A 15548-nucleotide genomic window follows, 5' to 3' on the forward strand; every position below is an offset into this window, starting at 1 on the left:
GGTTTTTCACAGGTAAAGTTTATATGTTGAGAATAGTTCTGTGCAATATAAAAGTCGGCAAAGCATTACCACGCACCCTGTCAAGCAACAAAAGCTCCAGTAATATTCACTAAATTAAACAGAGAGTTTTACCAGCTACTTTCTTACCAGCATGGATGCGAAAAATATACAGTAAAAGCCCATCTTAATCAGATGTATAGCTCGTTAGTAGCGCGAAGGTCGAGCGGATGGGGCAACTATTCCTCACCCTCTCACCTGCTTTCGTGCGATATCCTAAATCCTGTAATCCCATCTTAATTTGGATTTCATAAACCTTTGTCATTATATTTTGATGGATTGGATTTTCTAGCCACTGAATTCTAAGAAAGAGCACCATCCTTGGTCTTCAACGTTGCCTGTTTCTAGAACTGGCCGACGTCCCCCTCTTCAGGAACCTACAGGTTCATCAAAGCTTGGGTGCATCCTCAGCTCTTTCATAATCAAGCTCTGGTAGCTGTTCTGCTTAATTTCCATTTCATAATTTTTCTGTAAGATATATCTACTACTGCTTGATCAGAAAAACCTGTTCTCCCTCACCAGAAACGTTGTACAGTCATTTAGAATTTTGTCAACCTGATCCATAGTTTTGTTCCCTGGTTTCTGCAGATCTTAATCAAAAAGGGGATCTTAATCATGTCTCGCCCAAAGTTGTTTGACGCTCAATGTAAGTTTATTTTTTTTTAATCTTCTCATACAGGAAAAAAAAAAAACAGAGAGAGAAAAGAAAGAGAAAGAGAGAGAAATGACTAGTCTTCATCGTTCAAGAACTTTATTGATTGTTATATGAAGGTCTTACCTATGAATAGCATGACTGATTATGTTCGTCTACCAGTACTAGTTGTTGTTCTCTTCCTTGGAATTTCGACTCTATCTCTTTAACACAGAAACAGAGTTTTCTTATGCTTCTGTTAGATTGATGTGAAAAGGCCAGCCAGATCAGTTATGGATTAACACTCATCAGTACTTTGGGTGAATAATTTCTTCTTCTTTTTTTTCATTTAGGATTCGTAAACAGATCTACTATACGCTTGGCACTCTGTCATTTAGTAAACTTTTTGAAACATATAGGACTTCATTTATTTATTTTTAATAGCATGAACTAGAAACCTTTTTAAGCAGAATGTCAGGGATGGCCTCATAGAAATATTCGAGAACAGGAATGCTAGCAGCATGTAAATATGTGGGGGTCTATAGCAGAGGGATAACATGTAACAGTTTATCATCATAGGCTAACTAAATGTTATGGATCATTTTGATTACTTTTTAAATGTCAAATATTGTAAGCTCATCGTCGTAGGCTACAAGAAGCTCTAGCTTTCTATTTGTTAATTATTTAACACACACGCATTTCTCTCTAGGAAAGTTCTTGAAATCTTTTGTAGGGTTTAACATGTTCTAACACCGAACCTTACTGTGGTAGACTTCTTGGACGAGTTTCGTACTGGTGATCAACTGAACTACGGATTGGTGAATAATCAAATACCCATGGACCAATATTCGGCTCAACCAGAAGGTGTGTGTGTTTTTGGATTTTAGTATGTTATAATTAATACAAAACCGTTCTAAGGTTGCACTCATAAATTTAACCTTTTGGGCTCAATGCAAGCTGCTGGTTTTTGATCACGATAGGCTGGCTAGCCAGAAACTTTAGCTGCTAGTGTTTTGCTAGCATATATTTTTCTTTGAGCAAACTTTAATTAGATATCTCTTTCGGATTTGAGTTTCAAAATCTTGAATGCAGAACATGGAGCAAATACGTTTCCAAGTCATGGGCACCTCAAATCGGTGAACACTCAAATAAACCATAACCAGTCGGCTCAACCTGGTGGTAGGAATTCTGATCACTCATCGTATGAAACATACACAAACGTATCATCATGGGCTAAGCACTAGAAGCTTTTATTATATAGCTGGTCTATGTTTTGTTTATTTTTTCTTTAAGAAAAATACAAATGTCTTTTAAGGATTTGTTTTTCTAATTAAGCTTTTAAATCCACTTCTAGCATGCTCATTTCAGTTTGGGACAGCTCCTAGTTATGCAATGAATGATGGATTGGTGAATGTTCAACTCCCTCATCGGTTGGATCAACCACAAGGTATAATTAAATTTGGATTGCTCTTGTTATTTGAAAAATGAGTGAGCTCATCACCACATAGGCTTCGGCTACCCTTGATAAAATTGACTTCTAGTACTATTTTATGAAAATCCTAAGGACATTAAGTTGAAGATCTTGGCTATGATCAGTCTGTTGCATCGATCATGGCAATTCTTGTATATTTTTCATTTGTTTAATAAAATTTATACGTACCTAGCTAAAAGCTGTTTGAAAAATCTTAGCTAGGGAGGAAGGAAACATAAATGTGAGTTGAGCTATAAAATCAGGCAAAAAGTTATAAGTTTTTGGATGAGACGTAAGACGTAAGATATTTTGGTTTTTCTCCCTTGTAGCTAATATTTCCGTTTCAATACAAGCTAAGACTAACAACTCCCACCAAGATTTTGTTCTTCGAAATTTGGAACGCGGCACAACCAAACACTTTCACATGTTGGGAAATGCAGGTGCTATTTACACGGTGAATCCCTCCATTAGTGCTCAGATGAACCTTTCCCCGTTGGCTAAACCAGGAAGTTCTCAGTCTTCAAACATAAGCAGTGCTGATCTTGAGAAAAGAAGAAGGAAACAAGAGAGTGACAGGAAATCTCGGGCAAAAAAGGAGGTGATACAACATTAATTTTCTCTCAACCCATAATTTTGTATCGTTATTGTCCATTATAATTAGTTTGTACCCTCTTGTTCTGTATACCGCACAGGAAATGAGAAGAGAAAACGAGGAAAGGCTGGTTAAGGTTACCGAAGAGAACAACGAATTAAGGAAAGACAATGCCAGCTTAAAAGAGGGAGAAGTTGAGATGAAAAGAAAACTGAAGAATTTCGAACAGAAAGTTAGCCACTTGGAGAAAGAAGTTAGCCGCTTGACTAACAAGCTTAAAGGCCAAAACACAAAGGTGGACGTGCTTTCTGAGAAACTAGTAAGTATGCTCATTTCTCCTAATCTGCTACTCGTTGCAATCATCTAACTGAATCAAACTATTTTATTTGACGAATACTTTCAACAAAGGAGCAATACGGCAAAATACACAAATCTTGAAAGGAAATCACAAAACAGACAATTAGTCCAAGATTTGCAATGCCATTCTTATCCATCACTCCGTCTCACTAAACCATCTCTATGGCGTTAAACAGGCCCTGCATTGTCCTAGGACTTTTCACTGTTGGAACCCATCCAATACTGTGAAAGCAGTTAAGGGAAAAGAAAAGAAAAGGATGCAATTAAGATACTATTGGGAATTTTGTAACTAATTTAGCAGCTAATTAAATTAATTCTCATAATAATTATAAGTTCAAATATTATTATTCTCGTTTTCTCTTTTAATTAATAGTATTATTATGGATATATGTAAGTTTCAAAACACCCAGTTTTTTTTTATTTTTTTGTTAACATGGATTTTTTAACAATTCTCTTTATATGATGAATTTATTCTAACTGTGTTACAGGTTGCTAGCTCTGAAACTACTGGTCTTGTGGAAGAAAACAAACAGCTGAAGCGCAAAAATGAGCAGCTAATGACTTCATTGAAAAATCCAGACATCATGAAAACAGTCGAGCTTGTCGAAGAGATTGAAAAGTGGAAACGTAAAGCCAAGAGACTCCAGATTATAAACGAAGCTTTGTGTGACAAGATGAATAATGACGAACACTAATGAAGGGGCGTGGAGCACCCCTTCATGACAAGGTACCCTTGTTAATGTTGTTTAAATTTAAGAGAATCCAACACTTTTTCTGACATAAGGGGAAAAAAAAAAACAACCTGCGAAGTGGAGGTAAGAGGGAGAGTTAGCCCATCTCATTTTCTAATTAACTTGGCTATCTCAAAGAATCACTCAATCCAAGGTTTAAATTATTGAGTGAGGCAACATCATATTCTCAGTTATTGCTAGCAGTTTTAGGTTCCTGAGGGTAGTTGGCAACTTTCTCCAATGTTGCCCTAAGAAAGATTGAAAAACAAAAAGGAAAGGAAACCTTTAGGCTTCAAATTAAGAAAAACGCATCAATATTGAAGGTTTTTCATTTGATATTTGCAGGGACTTCAACAAAGTATGTTCACTATCGATCAGGGAGTGGTTGATTTGGCGTCCTGCGCAGGCTGCTCCTGTCCTCTTCTTTATCAATATTTATATCGAACATATATGTGTAATAAGTTATGGTTGACATGCACAGACAGATAGCCCCTCAACTTCGCAGTTTTATGTTATGGACAAGTCAGGTGTTTGTGATGCTGTTTCATTTTGGTGTTCGATAAGTTGTGTGTGTGTGTCTTTTCTTACAAGAACTATTTTGTTATCCATGGCATGCTAAAATTCTTTTATGAATTCATATAGTATAAGTTTAATAGAGAAAAATATATTCATACTCGTAAAATATCGGGAAATTAGCTCAATTTGATTCTATATTTTAAGCCTAGTTTTCAGAATATCCCTGAGAACCTAATTAATTGCTCTGAATTTGTTTCAAAATATACGGTCATTCTCCAATCTCTATATAATTTTTACCAAGTCAGTTTTTTAGAACGCGGTAAACTATTTTTTACCTGTTGCTTGATTTTTCCTCTGATTCTTATGGACCTGAAATTAAATAGCTTCCAAATTGTAATTATTTAGCCAGTGCTAATTAGTGTTTAGTGTTCATGAAAACAAAAGTGCTTAACAGTTCAACATGGTGGACCCGTCATATAAAACTAATTTCATGGTAGAGTCTCCGTCAAGGATCTAAAAAAACAATATTAAAAATATGTATCTCCATGAATGGCAGCTCGCTTATCAAAAACATTAATAGATATAGTAAAATATTATGGATGATAATTCATGCTACATTTTAATGATGATTTTGTTAAAATAATATTTTTAATTTAATCTATATATAAGCTTTTTGTATCTCGATTAAAACAAGAACTTTAAGACAAATCAATTGAGGAGAATTCTAACCTCCTTCTCTTTTATGTTCATATTTATTTTTGTGTTAATTGAATTGTTTTAATAGTTTTTACCATTCATATGAGGTTAATAAATATAAATTGAAAAACAAAATGATTTTTTCACCAAGTTTATATCATATTATTAAATTAATTAGGAATAAATCACTCTTCTGCTTTTTTTTAACACAATAAAAAACCTTAATTGTCTTTTAAAAAAATCTTAAAATAGCGTATGAAGGTTTTTTTATTATTATTTTTTAAAATAGTGAAATGACTTCAATCCTTGAAAATAAAAATTACTAAACTTGATTTTAGAGTCTTTTTAATAATTTTAATTTTTTTTTTGTTTTAATCAAGTTGATTTAGAGATAGTTTTTTTTTATATAAACTTTGTATATAATTAAAAGCATCCTAAACATAATTTTTTTATAAGATTTTTCTTTCTAAAACTAGAATTTTAACTAATATCTCAACAATCATATAATTACTATGTATTGATTTTGGTCCCCCAAGAAGGGAGCCTCGAAGGTACTCACAAAGTTTTTTTTTTTTTTTGTTTCCATTCTGTACAGTTTTGTATTTCTAATTTCTATGTCCCTCTTAGCTATCAATTATTTGTAATATTGTGCTGGAAGAGAAAGAAGGAGAAGCAGAAAAGGTATGATTGATGCTTGAAAACAAATCATTTAAATATATATGTATAATTGAGGATTCCATGATTAAAATTTAAGTTACAATCAAGTAGCAATTCCAGATAACTCAACATAAAATTTTTAGAGATGACGGTTTACGTCGCTTGTCATGGTTCTGGTGGAGTGCTAAGTGATACTCGGAACAACAACAATCTAATCGTTGCCTCCTTTTTTTCTTTTCTTTTTTCTCTTAGGATGATATTGGCGATTCATGGCAAATGTAAGAATTTATACTGTATAATGATGATTTATTTTCATGTTTCAAAAGTAATTTTAAAAAGTTTTAATATTTTTATTTTAAATTAATATTATTTTGGGTTTTTTAGATTGTGTTTGGTATTGAGGTTGTTGTTGTAGTTGTGATTTTAAAAAAGTTATTTTATAAAAAATATTTTTACTTTAGACTGGTTTGGAAAAATATATATTTGATTAAAATTGTAGTTGAAATTGAGGTTAAACAAAAAACAATTTAATGTGTTTGGTAACCGCATTTCTAAAAATATTGAATTTTTTATTTTCAGGAAAAAAATTAATTTTAAATCTTCATTTTGTAAGATTTCTCTTGAATACCTGACTAATAGAATCTACACTTCAATCCCTTACGGGAAATTGGAAGAATCATGGGGAGACAGAAGTGCAAAAGCAGAATTCTATTTGCTATCTATCAGAGAATAAAATGGTTCGCCAATTTTCCTGAGACGCACCAACTCAACAAGATTTATTGGGTGGCATGCAGGGCCCCCCTCCCTTAAAGAAGTCTTGAGCTCAGACCCACCTAGTCAATGGGGAAAAAAGCTAACAATGATCAAACCACAATGTTTCTTGTAAAATTAAAATAGAATATCAGAGCTTTCCCATCAGAAACAGAAACTGTACGCGTGAATCTTGCCAAATGTAAACAAGAAAATCTGTGTTACTAGACATTCAATAGATAAAATACACAGCAATGAAATGGAAAAATGAATCCAGTGAATTTCCATATTTCAACCATGGTATGAGTTCTTACTGGTTCATAACTGTGTTCTATTTTTCCTATGCTGGAGTCCATTCTCCGAAAACAAACAAATATGAAAATTTTGCTCTGCAGAAGTATTAAATTAATCTCTCTTACTACCCCAGTTAAAGGAGCAAACTTTTTCCAACCCTTTCCCAATACAAGCTCCAAAACCACCTTCCTTCTTCGGAGAAGACACAGAATTATTTTTTACAGTAGAGGAGAGAACTTTTTGCAGTGATTGTGATCTCAAATTTTTGTGTGTGAGAGGGAGGAGGGATCTGATAGGTGAGAAGAAACGAGTGCAATTCAATTTTTGACAGTAGAGGAGAGAACGTTTGAATCGATTTGGCTGGGAGAGTGATATTATTATCCAACTGCTTTTTTTTTTCTCTGGAGCCTGTCGGTGGATGATGAAAGTTGAGGTTGCGGCTGGTTAGCAGACTTTTCATAAACCACATGTTCGGCCGATGGTTCATCAAATTCAACCCATCCATGTTTGAAACATAACTAAAAATTTTTTAGTTATAAATTATTTAATGTTTAATTTTTTAAAATAAAAAATATTATTTTAATATATTTTTAAATAAAAAATATTTTAAAACTTAATAATTATTACACTTCCAAACAATTATTATACCATTATGATGTAATGCTTAATTGCTTGTATGTACAGTAAGTTTTGAATGTGTTTATTTTTTTAAAAAAGTATTTTTTAAAAATTAATGTTTTTTAATTTCAAATTAATTTTTTTATGTTTTCAGATCGTTTTAATATACTAATATCAAAAATAATTTTTAAAAAATTTAAAAATATTATTTTAATATATTTATAAATAAAAAATATATTAAAAAACCATTATTATCATATTCCTAAACATATTAAAGTGAATAAAAAATTGTAATTCAGAACGCACAAGTTTTAGGTGGTCACCAAACCACAATTTTTTTAACTACAATATTCAATAAAGGTGATTATATATATATTTTTTTTTTACTATGACCCACAAATATTAAAATGAATAATCTCTAATAACTTTTTTACCCTTTATCAAACATATATTCTTCACAAACTTGAAAATGACCGGTAACCATATTCTTTTGATATGGAATTTTTAATTTGTCAAAATTATGATGAACTTAACAAAAATATCATACTTTCTCTTATGATCCCGTAGAAAAACATGAATGATTTGTCATCATGCTAACTTTAACAATTAAACTTAATTTGTTTTTTTTAATTCTACATTTTTTATTTTTTATATAAACTCTCTAAATTTGTTTTTAATTCTAAAAAAAAGAAAATATCAATATATGCTAAGTGAATTTTTTTGAAAAAAAATCAAATTGTTAAATAAAAAAAATTATATTTTTAAATAAAAATTATTTTTTAAAAATACCTTGAGCTCGGTACCACAATCACTCTTACCAAGCAATGCAATTTTCTACTCCAAGTCCTGGCCGATGCATGCCCACACAAAATCATGTCACGTCTTTGTCAATGATTCTTTAATCATAATTTTTTTCCCTGCCAGGGGATTGGACAGTAAAGTATTATATATATCAGTGGTGTTCGATTATAAATATATTAAATAATTTTTATTTTTATTTTTAAATTTATTTTTAATATAATACATTAAAATGATATAAAATATTAAAAAAATTAATTTGAAACAATTTTTTTAAAAAAAAACTAAAAAACCTTCAATTTCTTATGGCTGCCCTGTCCTCTTGGATTCGATCCCTAACCTTTACCAGGAGTTTTAGTTAGTGTGGTTGTAAGTGCTTTTTAAATAATTTTTCATGTTAAAATATATGTTAATAATATTTTTTTATTTTTTAAAAATTATTTTTAATATTAACATATCAAAACGATTTAAAATATATAAATTATATTAAATTTTAATAAAAAAAATTTAAAATTTTTAAAAATACCACCGCAGCCCCGTTCCAGAACATCTACTTGAATATGGAAGCTTGAAGCGAAATTCCCAAGTCCTAGTAATTGTGCTGTTCTCTTGGATATCATGAGAAGTCTAATCACGCATGTCATCTCAGTACCACTCCCTGCTACATTTCTCACGTGCTTTTCTTCCACTTCAAAAAACGCCACAGACTCACTGTACTATGTCTTGCTTAAAGTTGAGTCCGCAGACCGGATGGTAGTTCATCCAGGAAGCCTATGAACATATCTGTAAGCAGCACATTTCCTGCCCGTAGTTAAATTACAGATCTCACTTTTTTTTATCTTTTAACTTTCTCTATTAATTACTCTAGCTTCGACAAAGCGCAGGAAGGCAAAGAAAGGAAAAGTATGCAAATCAAAAAACCAAGAGGGAGCATGATCGATGTGGTACTGCATGATCCACATAGCTAGAAGTTTCGTGAACTCGAGAGCTCAGAGATGGAATTGCTGAGGGGGAGAGAAACGTCAGCTGGGATGAGAAGCAAAATTAAGTGGGTAAGCTAAAATTTGTCCTCCCTTTAGTTTGGAGGCTTTTTTTTAAGTAAACTGTTTGTTGATATCATTTTACTCTCGATATCTATTTGTTTTTTCAACCATTTATCAACTTCTTCTTCTTCTTCTTTTTTATGCGGATGAAGAAGTTATTTTTTTCTCAGGTTGATTACAATTTCTCTCCTTAAAATTTGGGATATTAGTTTCTAAATTTAATTAACCATTGAGGTTTTAAGTCATTAATTTTTCAGATTTTTTCCTTGAAATTTGACGTTTTTCAAATGCTAATGATGGTAACAAGTTTCTTAAGCGTAGTCACATTTGATACTTAGGTTGTCGATTCTGTCGGGCTCAGCCTCCCTTAAACCTACATCAATCCCAGGCTCCTGTTTTTAATAATATGTGTATTTGAGTTAGCTTGTTTTTTAGTTTAATTAATTTTATAAATTTTAAAAGTAATGATTATGTAAGTTTTTAGTATACCTAAAATTTATATAACTCGAATAAATAATTTTTATAAAATAAATCTAGACACTACCGGTTAAATTATACTCCCTCAATCAAGGTTGTCAATTCCATTTCGGTAGATATTTTGTTTTTTCAATTGGAATGAAATGTTTCAGTTTCGGAGTGTTTCGACGTGCCGTTTCGAGATTGTACTGTTCATATATATATATATATATATATATATATATATATATATATTCAACAAACATAATTTAAATTTAAGATAAATTAATTATAAATTATGCAATACAAACACATCGTCAAACAAATATAATTTTAAAATTTAAAATATTTCTAAATAGTCAAGATTAAATAGATCTTTGACTTAAAGTAATTCAACTTAAATAAAATATCAAAATATTATGAAAATAAAATGTTTTAACATAAATATTTTAAATATAAAATTAGATCAATATTATCAAGGCTAATGAAATCTAAAGCATTTCTTATTTTGCTCAAATTCCTACAAAGTATAAACATGAAAAAAACAACATGAATATAAACCATATATATTAGTGATAAATCTAATTTTAAAAAATTAATATCATTGTTAATGAAAATAGTAATAATAATTTTTAATATTATTTTTAATATCATTGTTATTGAAAATAGTAATGAAAAATATCCTTTTATACTTGGATGGTTTAATTAATTAAATTGAACAAGGTTCAATTTGATTCAATAACTTTTCAAGAGCGGAACGAAACATATGAAATGAAACTAGAATATTCCAGCCGAAATTTAGATAAAAAATTCAGAACGGATCGAGATTTAAAATAAAATAAAAATTATTCCATTTCATTCTATTTTTTAAATTAATATAAAATATAAAACAAAACAAAACAAAATTAACAACCTTATCCTCAATCACCTGATTTTTAATTATGGGGGTGGATCTTCCAAATCTTTGAGTTCCCTTCAAATCATAGGAATGTTTCTTTAATGTCTAGATTATAGAATATCCCCAGTGAGCTGGCCACACTTGTGTCCTCCATGTTATCACAGCCACGTGCCATGGGTTCGGAGGTCCCAAATCCCAATATCTCAAAGCAGGTTGGATTGAAACAAAGATGGTAATAGCATTATTGAAGATTACATAGCCAGCTTGGGACGACCAACGAGTAAAAACAAAAAACAAAATCACACCTATTTTTTGCCCTTCTTTTCTGATTATTTTCCCATGTTCTTAGTCAGCAATGACGGCTCCCCCTTCTTTAATGAATGTTGAGCGTCAGTAAACTAAGAAACACCCTTTAGTAGATAGTAAGAAAAAATTTACCTTCACGTCATGTATTATACGCTAATGGTGCGGTGTCGAGCGGTTCCCTGCGTTTTATTTCGTCGTCTTCTGGTTTCTTGCGATAAGTCCGGTCTATAAATTTTCCATTTGATACCGGTTCTTTACTTGGCCTATGCGGGCTATTTTTTCTGTACTCTCAGTTTAGAACACCGGCCAGTTATTTCGTCCTCAGACGCCGCCGGTTACCAAGACCGACCGCCCATCACCTGCTCAGGTAGTGTATATGAAAACAAACACAATAATTGTGGTGCTCTCACCTGTTTGATCATCAAGCTCCGTTCCTACTTTTACTGTTTTTTAAGTTGATCTTTACCTTTGTTGTCGATTTTCTTCAGATCACATCAAAACGCGTCTGATGTCTTACTCAAAGTTCTCTGATGCTAACGGTAAGCTTTTTTCTTTTCTTTTCCTAATCTTCTCGTACGAGAAATAAAATAAAGGGAGGGAAAAGATTGGTGCTTTCATTGTTTAAGCACTTTATTAATTTTAAGTTCTTACCAGGAATAATATATGCGACTGGTCTGATCATTAGATCAACCTCTACGGCCAGCACTTTTGTTTTTGTTTTTGTGCATGTATTTTTCAGAATAAATCTCTCTCTCTCTCACTGATCTCAAGGCTAGCTGCTAGATATTAATTATGATTTTCTAGCACTCAATATTATCAATTATTACCTTTTTTAGGGTTTCCACTTAGGGTTTACATTTTTCTTCAACAGCCTTGCAAGAACAACTAACTACACAAATCCACCTTGGATCTATACACAAATCCACTATCTGGGTAGAAAAGAGTCCAATCACTTTTGTTGGACCTTTTGGGTTACAAGGCCAAGTGATTGTACTATGCTCGATCTTTTAATTTTATTTATTCTTCTTGATTCTGAACACAGCTCACCTTGGAAATGCAGGTGCTGTCATTAACGAGAACACATCCTTGAATGCTGCTCTGATAAAAAACGTGAGGAAAAGAATGGCTGGCATGAACAAGCATATTGCAAAATATAAGGTGATGATTTAAATATTATGTGCCTCCCTGTATTGATACGTAATTGATCATTTTCGCAATCATTAATGTGCAGAATGCAAACACCTCCTTGGTGAAGGAAAATGTCTACCTGAAGAACCGACAAGCTTGGATGACAAAATCTCAGAAGCGTCAGAAGAAAACCTTGGTCTACTTGAAGGACAAGTACAATGAACTGACTGACAAGGCCACAGGCCTTTCCAATCTACTGGTAAGTATTTTCTTCTCTTCATCAAACCACCAGAATGCGCGCAACCCTTAACTAACATCAATTTATCAATTTGTCTAGTTTAAATTTCTACCATATCACAACAAACAGCTGGGGTATCTGTGATTGATCAAATCTACCATGCGCTCGTGGAGAATTTTTACTTGTATTCTATCAACGGATTTAGATCTTCTCACTCTCTTTTCTATTGTGTTTTCTTTAATTTTTCTTTTTTTTCCCTTTTATGTTTGGCCATATTATTTGCTCCAGAACAACAACTTGGGTTTATTGTCTCAGTCCACTTGCAAAAGCCAAAGACATTTGCCAATTAGAAGGCTTGTTGAATTCATATTTACACTATTTAAATATTAATTTTTTATTTTTTTTGCAGATGGAGTCCTATGCTCAGCTTCAAGAAAGAAATACGGAGCTTGAAGCAAGCAATGCACAGCTGCGGGAAAGAAATGCTGTGCTAGAGAATGAAAGTAATGCACGTGATGAGGTGAACAAGAAAAACGAGCATGAACTGGATCAGGCCAAAATTTAAGGTACATATATAAACCTATTTAATGTTTTCTTGAATAATAAGATATGGAATAAGTTTTAACAAACATTTTTATCACTCTTTCTTAATTTAATTAAATGTTGTTAGGAGTATTAATTAATTATAATGTGGAGTTAAGGGTAGTAAAATTATTATTTGCTTTTTTTCTTATACATGCATGTAATATAGGTTAGTGGCAGAAGAATGAAATGATATTTTGGTGACTTCATCTACAACCTCTTACTCTTCTTTCTTCTTTCTCTCATTTTTTTCACCTTCCTCCATTCATCTTCTTGATGTATATCGATCTAGCTTTAGCTTTCTAAAACTAGATCCACCTCTCTAATTAAACGTTAGATATATATATATATATATATATATATATATATATATATATATATATATATAAAAGACTAAAATGTGTTTGGATACTTAACATTGCATTTGAAATTTGAATTACATAATTTTAAGTTAATTTATTTTTTTATTTAAATTGAAAATATACATGTTGAATTAATATGTGTGTGTGTACAATACAATCCCAAAATAATATGTTAAAATACTTTAAAACTGAAATGTATTGTTCCAATTAAAAAAATAAAATGCTAATTGAAATGGAAGTGACAACCTTGCTACGAATATTCAGATGTGAGGCTAAGAATGGTAAATTTATGATAAATCGAGAATCAAATGACGAAAATAAATCAATTGGTTTGCTTGATCAGAAAAACAATGATCTATAATATTTGCTAGCTTCAAGGAAAAGTCAATGCACTAATACAGGTTTATCATCTGATAATTGCAGCCTTGCTGGTGATTTATCAGTGACCATGTTGACTGGTGAGAGGAGAATGAAGTGGTTGATATGAAGCAAAATGGCTGCTTTTGATGGGATTAAATAAACATTCACCATGGAAAGCATACATATGTGACTTTAATTAAGGTTGATATCTTTAAATTGCTTTTGCACTGACAGTTTGGAAGTTTGATTGGTATCTTTAAATTGGGATTTTAATAAGTTGTGTGTCGTTTGTTTTAGTACCATTTATATATACCCCTGTGATATATATATATATATATATATATATATATAGAGAGAGAGAGAGAGAGAGAGAGAGAGAGTTAAAAATATAACAACCACTAGGATTCCAAACTATTTATAATCCAAATCCAAATCCGGAGAGCAAAACAAAAAGTCAAATCCGGAGAGGAGGACTTACTTCACTTGGCAATACCAGGGACAACCGTCCATGGTTTTCTGCGACACATTTTGTTATATGTAGTCCTCAGTTTTTGGTGTATTTACAGTTTTAGACACCTTGGTGGTTGTCATTGTAGCTTTTTGTTCATTTCTACCCTCTCCTGACACTATTAATTAAATAAAGTTGTTGGAGTCATTTTTCTTATCGAAGACTCATCACGATGCATTTAAATAATTATATGGGAACGAGCTTTCACCTTTTTCTCTCGTAATCCTCGAGGGTTCCACATTAAACACTGTATTTTTTGTAGTATTATTTTATAAGATCAATTTTGTTAGCAAATTGTTTAGTAAAATCAATAAAATGTATTTCATAATTAATTAATATATTAAACAAAAGATAAGTATAGAGTATTTGATGGAGGGGTTTTTTTAGAAAAACACATATTTTTTTAGTATTTTTATTTCTTAGATTCTTTGTTTTTTATTTAGGGAATGCGATCCAACCAGCGTTTTAAAAAATTTTAAATTTTTTTATTTAAAATTAATATTTTTTTAGTGTTTTTGAATCCTTTTGATGTGCTAATATCAAAAATAATTTTTTAAAAAAATATAAAAAAAATATATTATTTTGATGCATTTCCGAGTAAAAAGTAATCGCAACCACACTCTAAATATTATTAGGTTTTTCTAGTTTTACTATTTAAGAAGAATAATTTTTTTATTTTTATTTTTATATTAAATATCAATAAGGTTTTCTAGTTTTTCTCTATATAGAGAGTTATACTAGTCTTTTGACTTGTGAGACTTTGATAAATAAAAATTAAATATTTTAGGTGTCTCTCGATATATAGTTACGTGGTTCTTAATTTTTGAAGGTTTTGACTTGTAATAAATCTTGTTATCCCTCGTTTCTTAATGTTTCAATTGATATCAGAGTTGTGTTAGGTGGTATCAAAACCCAACAATTCCTAATAATTAATTATTTTATGTTGTTATTGAAAAGAAAGATGTTTGAAACTCAGAATAAGCTACCTAAAAATATTAAGAGCTCGCAATGAGGTAGCTTATACCTAAAAAGATCATTTAGTTTTTTAATAAGGAAGTTTTGCTTGAAGAAAGTTATGTTAGGTGTTTTCATAGTGGATTACAGTTTTTGATTGATAAAGTTTTCTCCATGAACAACTTGAATTTGAGTACGAGTTTCATCCAACCTACGAAGATTACTATAAAAATTTTTTAAAAATTAAATATTTTATAATTATTATTTTTCAGGTTAAGAATTTTATTTTTTTATTTTTCTATTCAATGTTATTATTTTAGTTTTTCAATTTGAAGGGAATAAATTTTCCCACATTTTTTTTTATTAGTTGATAATAGGGTTTTTTAGATTTTTTATATAAAGGGATGTACTTTAACAAGTGAAAAATCAGTATGAATAAAAATTAAATATTTTTAATATATCTCTATAGTTATTATATTCTTAAATTTTAAAAACTTTGACTTATATTAAACCTTATTATTTTTCGCTCTAGTTGCATCAATACT

The 15548-nt window shown here is 30.9% G+C and overlaps 1 protein-coding gene and 1 pseudogene across 1 annotated transcript; both read left to right on the forward strand.

The window, feature by feature from the left end:
• Nucleotides 1–512: 512 nt before the first annotated feature.
• On the forward strand, nt 513–4386 carry LOC133683919 (uncharacterized). The gene is made up of 9 exons (XM_062106804.1): nt 513–527; nt 646–703; nt 1460–1552; nt 1781–1867; nt 2043–2135; nt 2600–2757; nt 2852–3070; nt 3597–3835; nt 4185–4386. The coding sequence occupies exons 2-8, from the start codon at nt 673–675 to the stop codon at nt 3801–3803; spliced, it is 888 nt and encodes a 295-aa protein (XP_061962788.1). The 5' UTR covers nt 513–527; nt 646–672; the 3' UTR covers nt 3804–3835; nt 4185–4386.
• A 4400-nt stretch (nt 4387–8786) lies between these two features.
• Nucleotides 8787–13817, forward strand: LOC133682237 (uncharacterized; annotated as a pseudogene).
• The last annotated feature ends 1731 nt before the right edge of the window (nt 13818–15548 follow it).

This window comes from Populus nigra, chromosome 1 (assembly GCF_951802175.1).
Source record: "Populus nigra chromosome 1, ddPopNigr1.1, whole genome shotgun sequence".
Classification (NCBI taxonomy): Eukaryota; Viridiplantae; Streptophyta; class Magnoliopsida; order Malpighiales; family Salicaceae; genus Populus; species Populus nigra.

What these genes read in the sequence shown, in the direction of transcription:
- LOC133683919 (XM_062106804.1), top strand. Translation starts at nt 673, where the DNA reads ATGTCTCGCCCAAAGTTGTTTGACGCTCAAT. An exon ending in ATATTCGGCTCAACCAGAAG is followed by an intron (nt 1,553 to 1,780) that starts GTGTGTGTGTTT and finishes TCTTGAATGCAG; the next exon opens with AACATGGAGCAAATACGTTT. An exon ending in ACGTGCTTTCTGAGAAACTA is followed by an intron (nt 3,071 to 3,596) that starts GTAAGTATGCTC and finishes ACTGTGTTACAG; the next exon opens with GTTGCTAGCTCTGAAACTAC.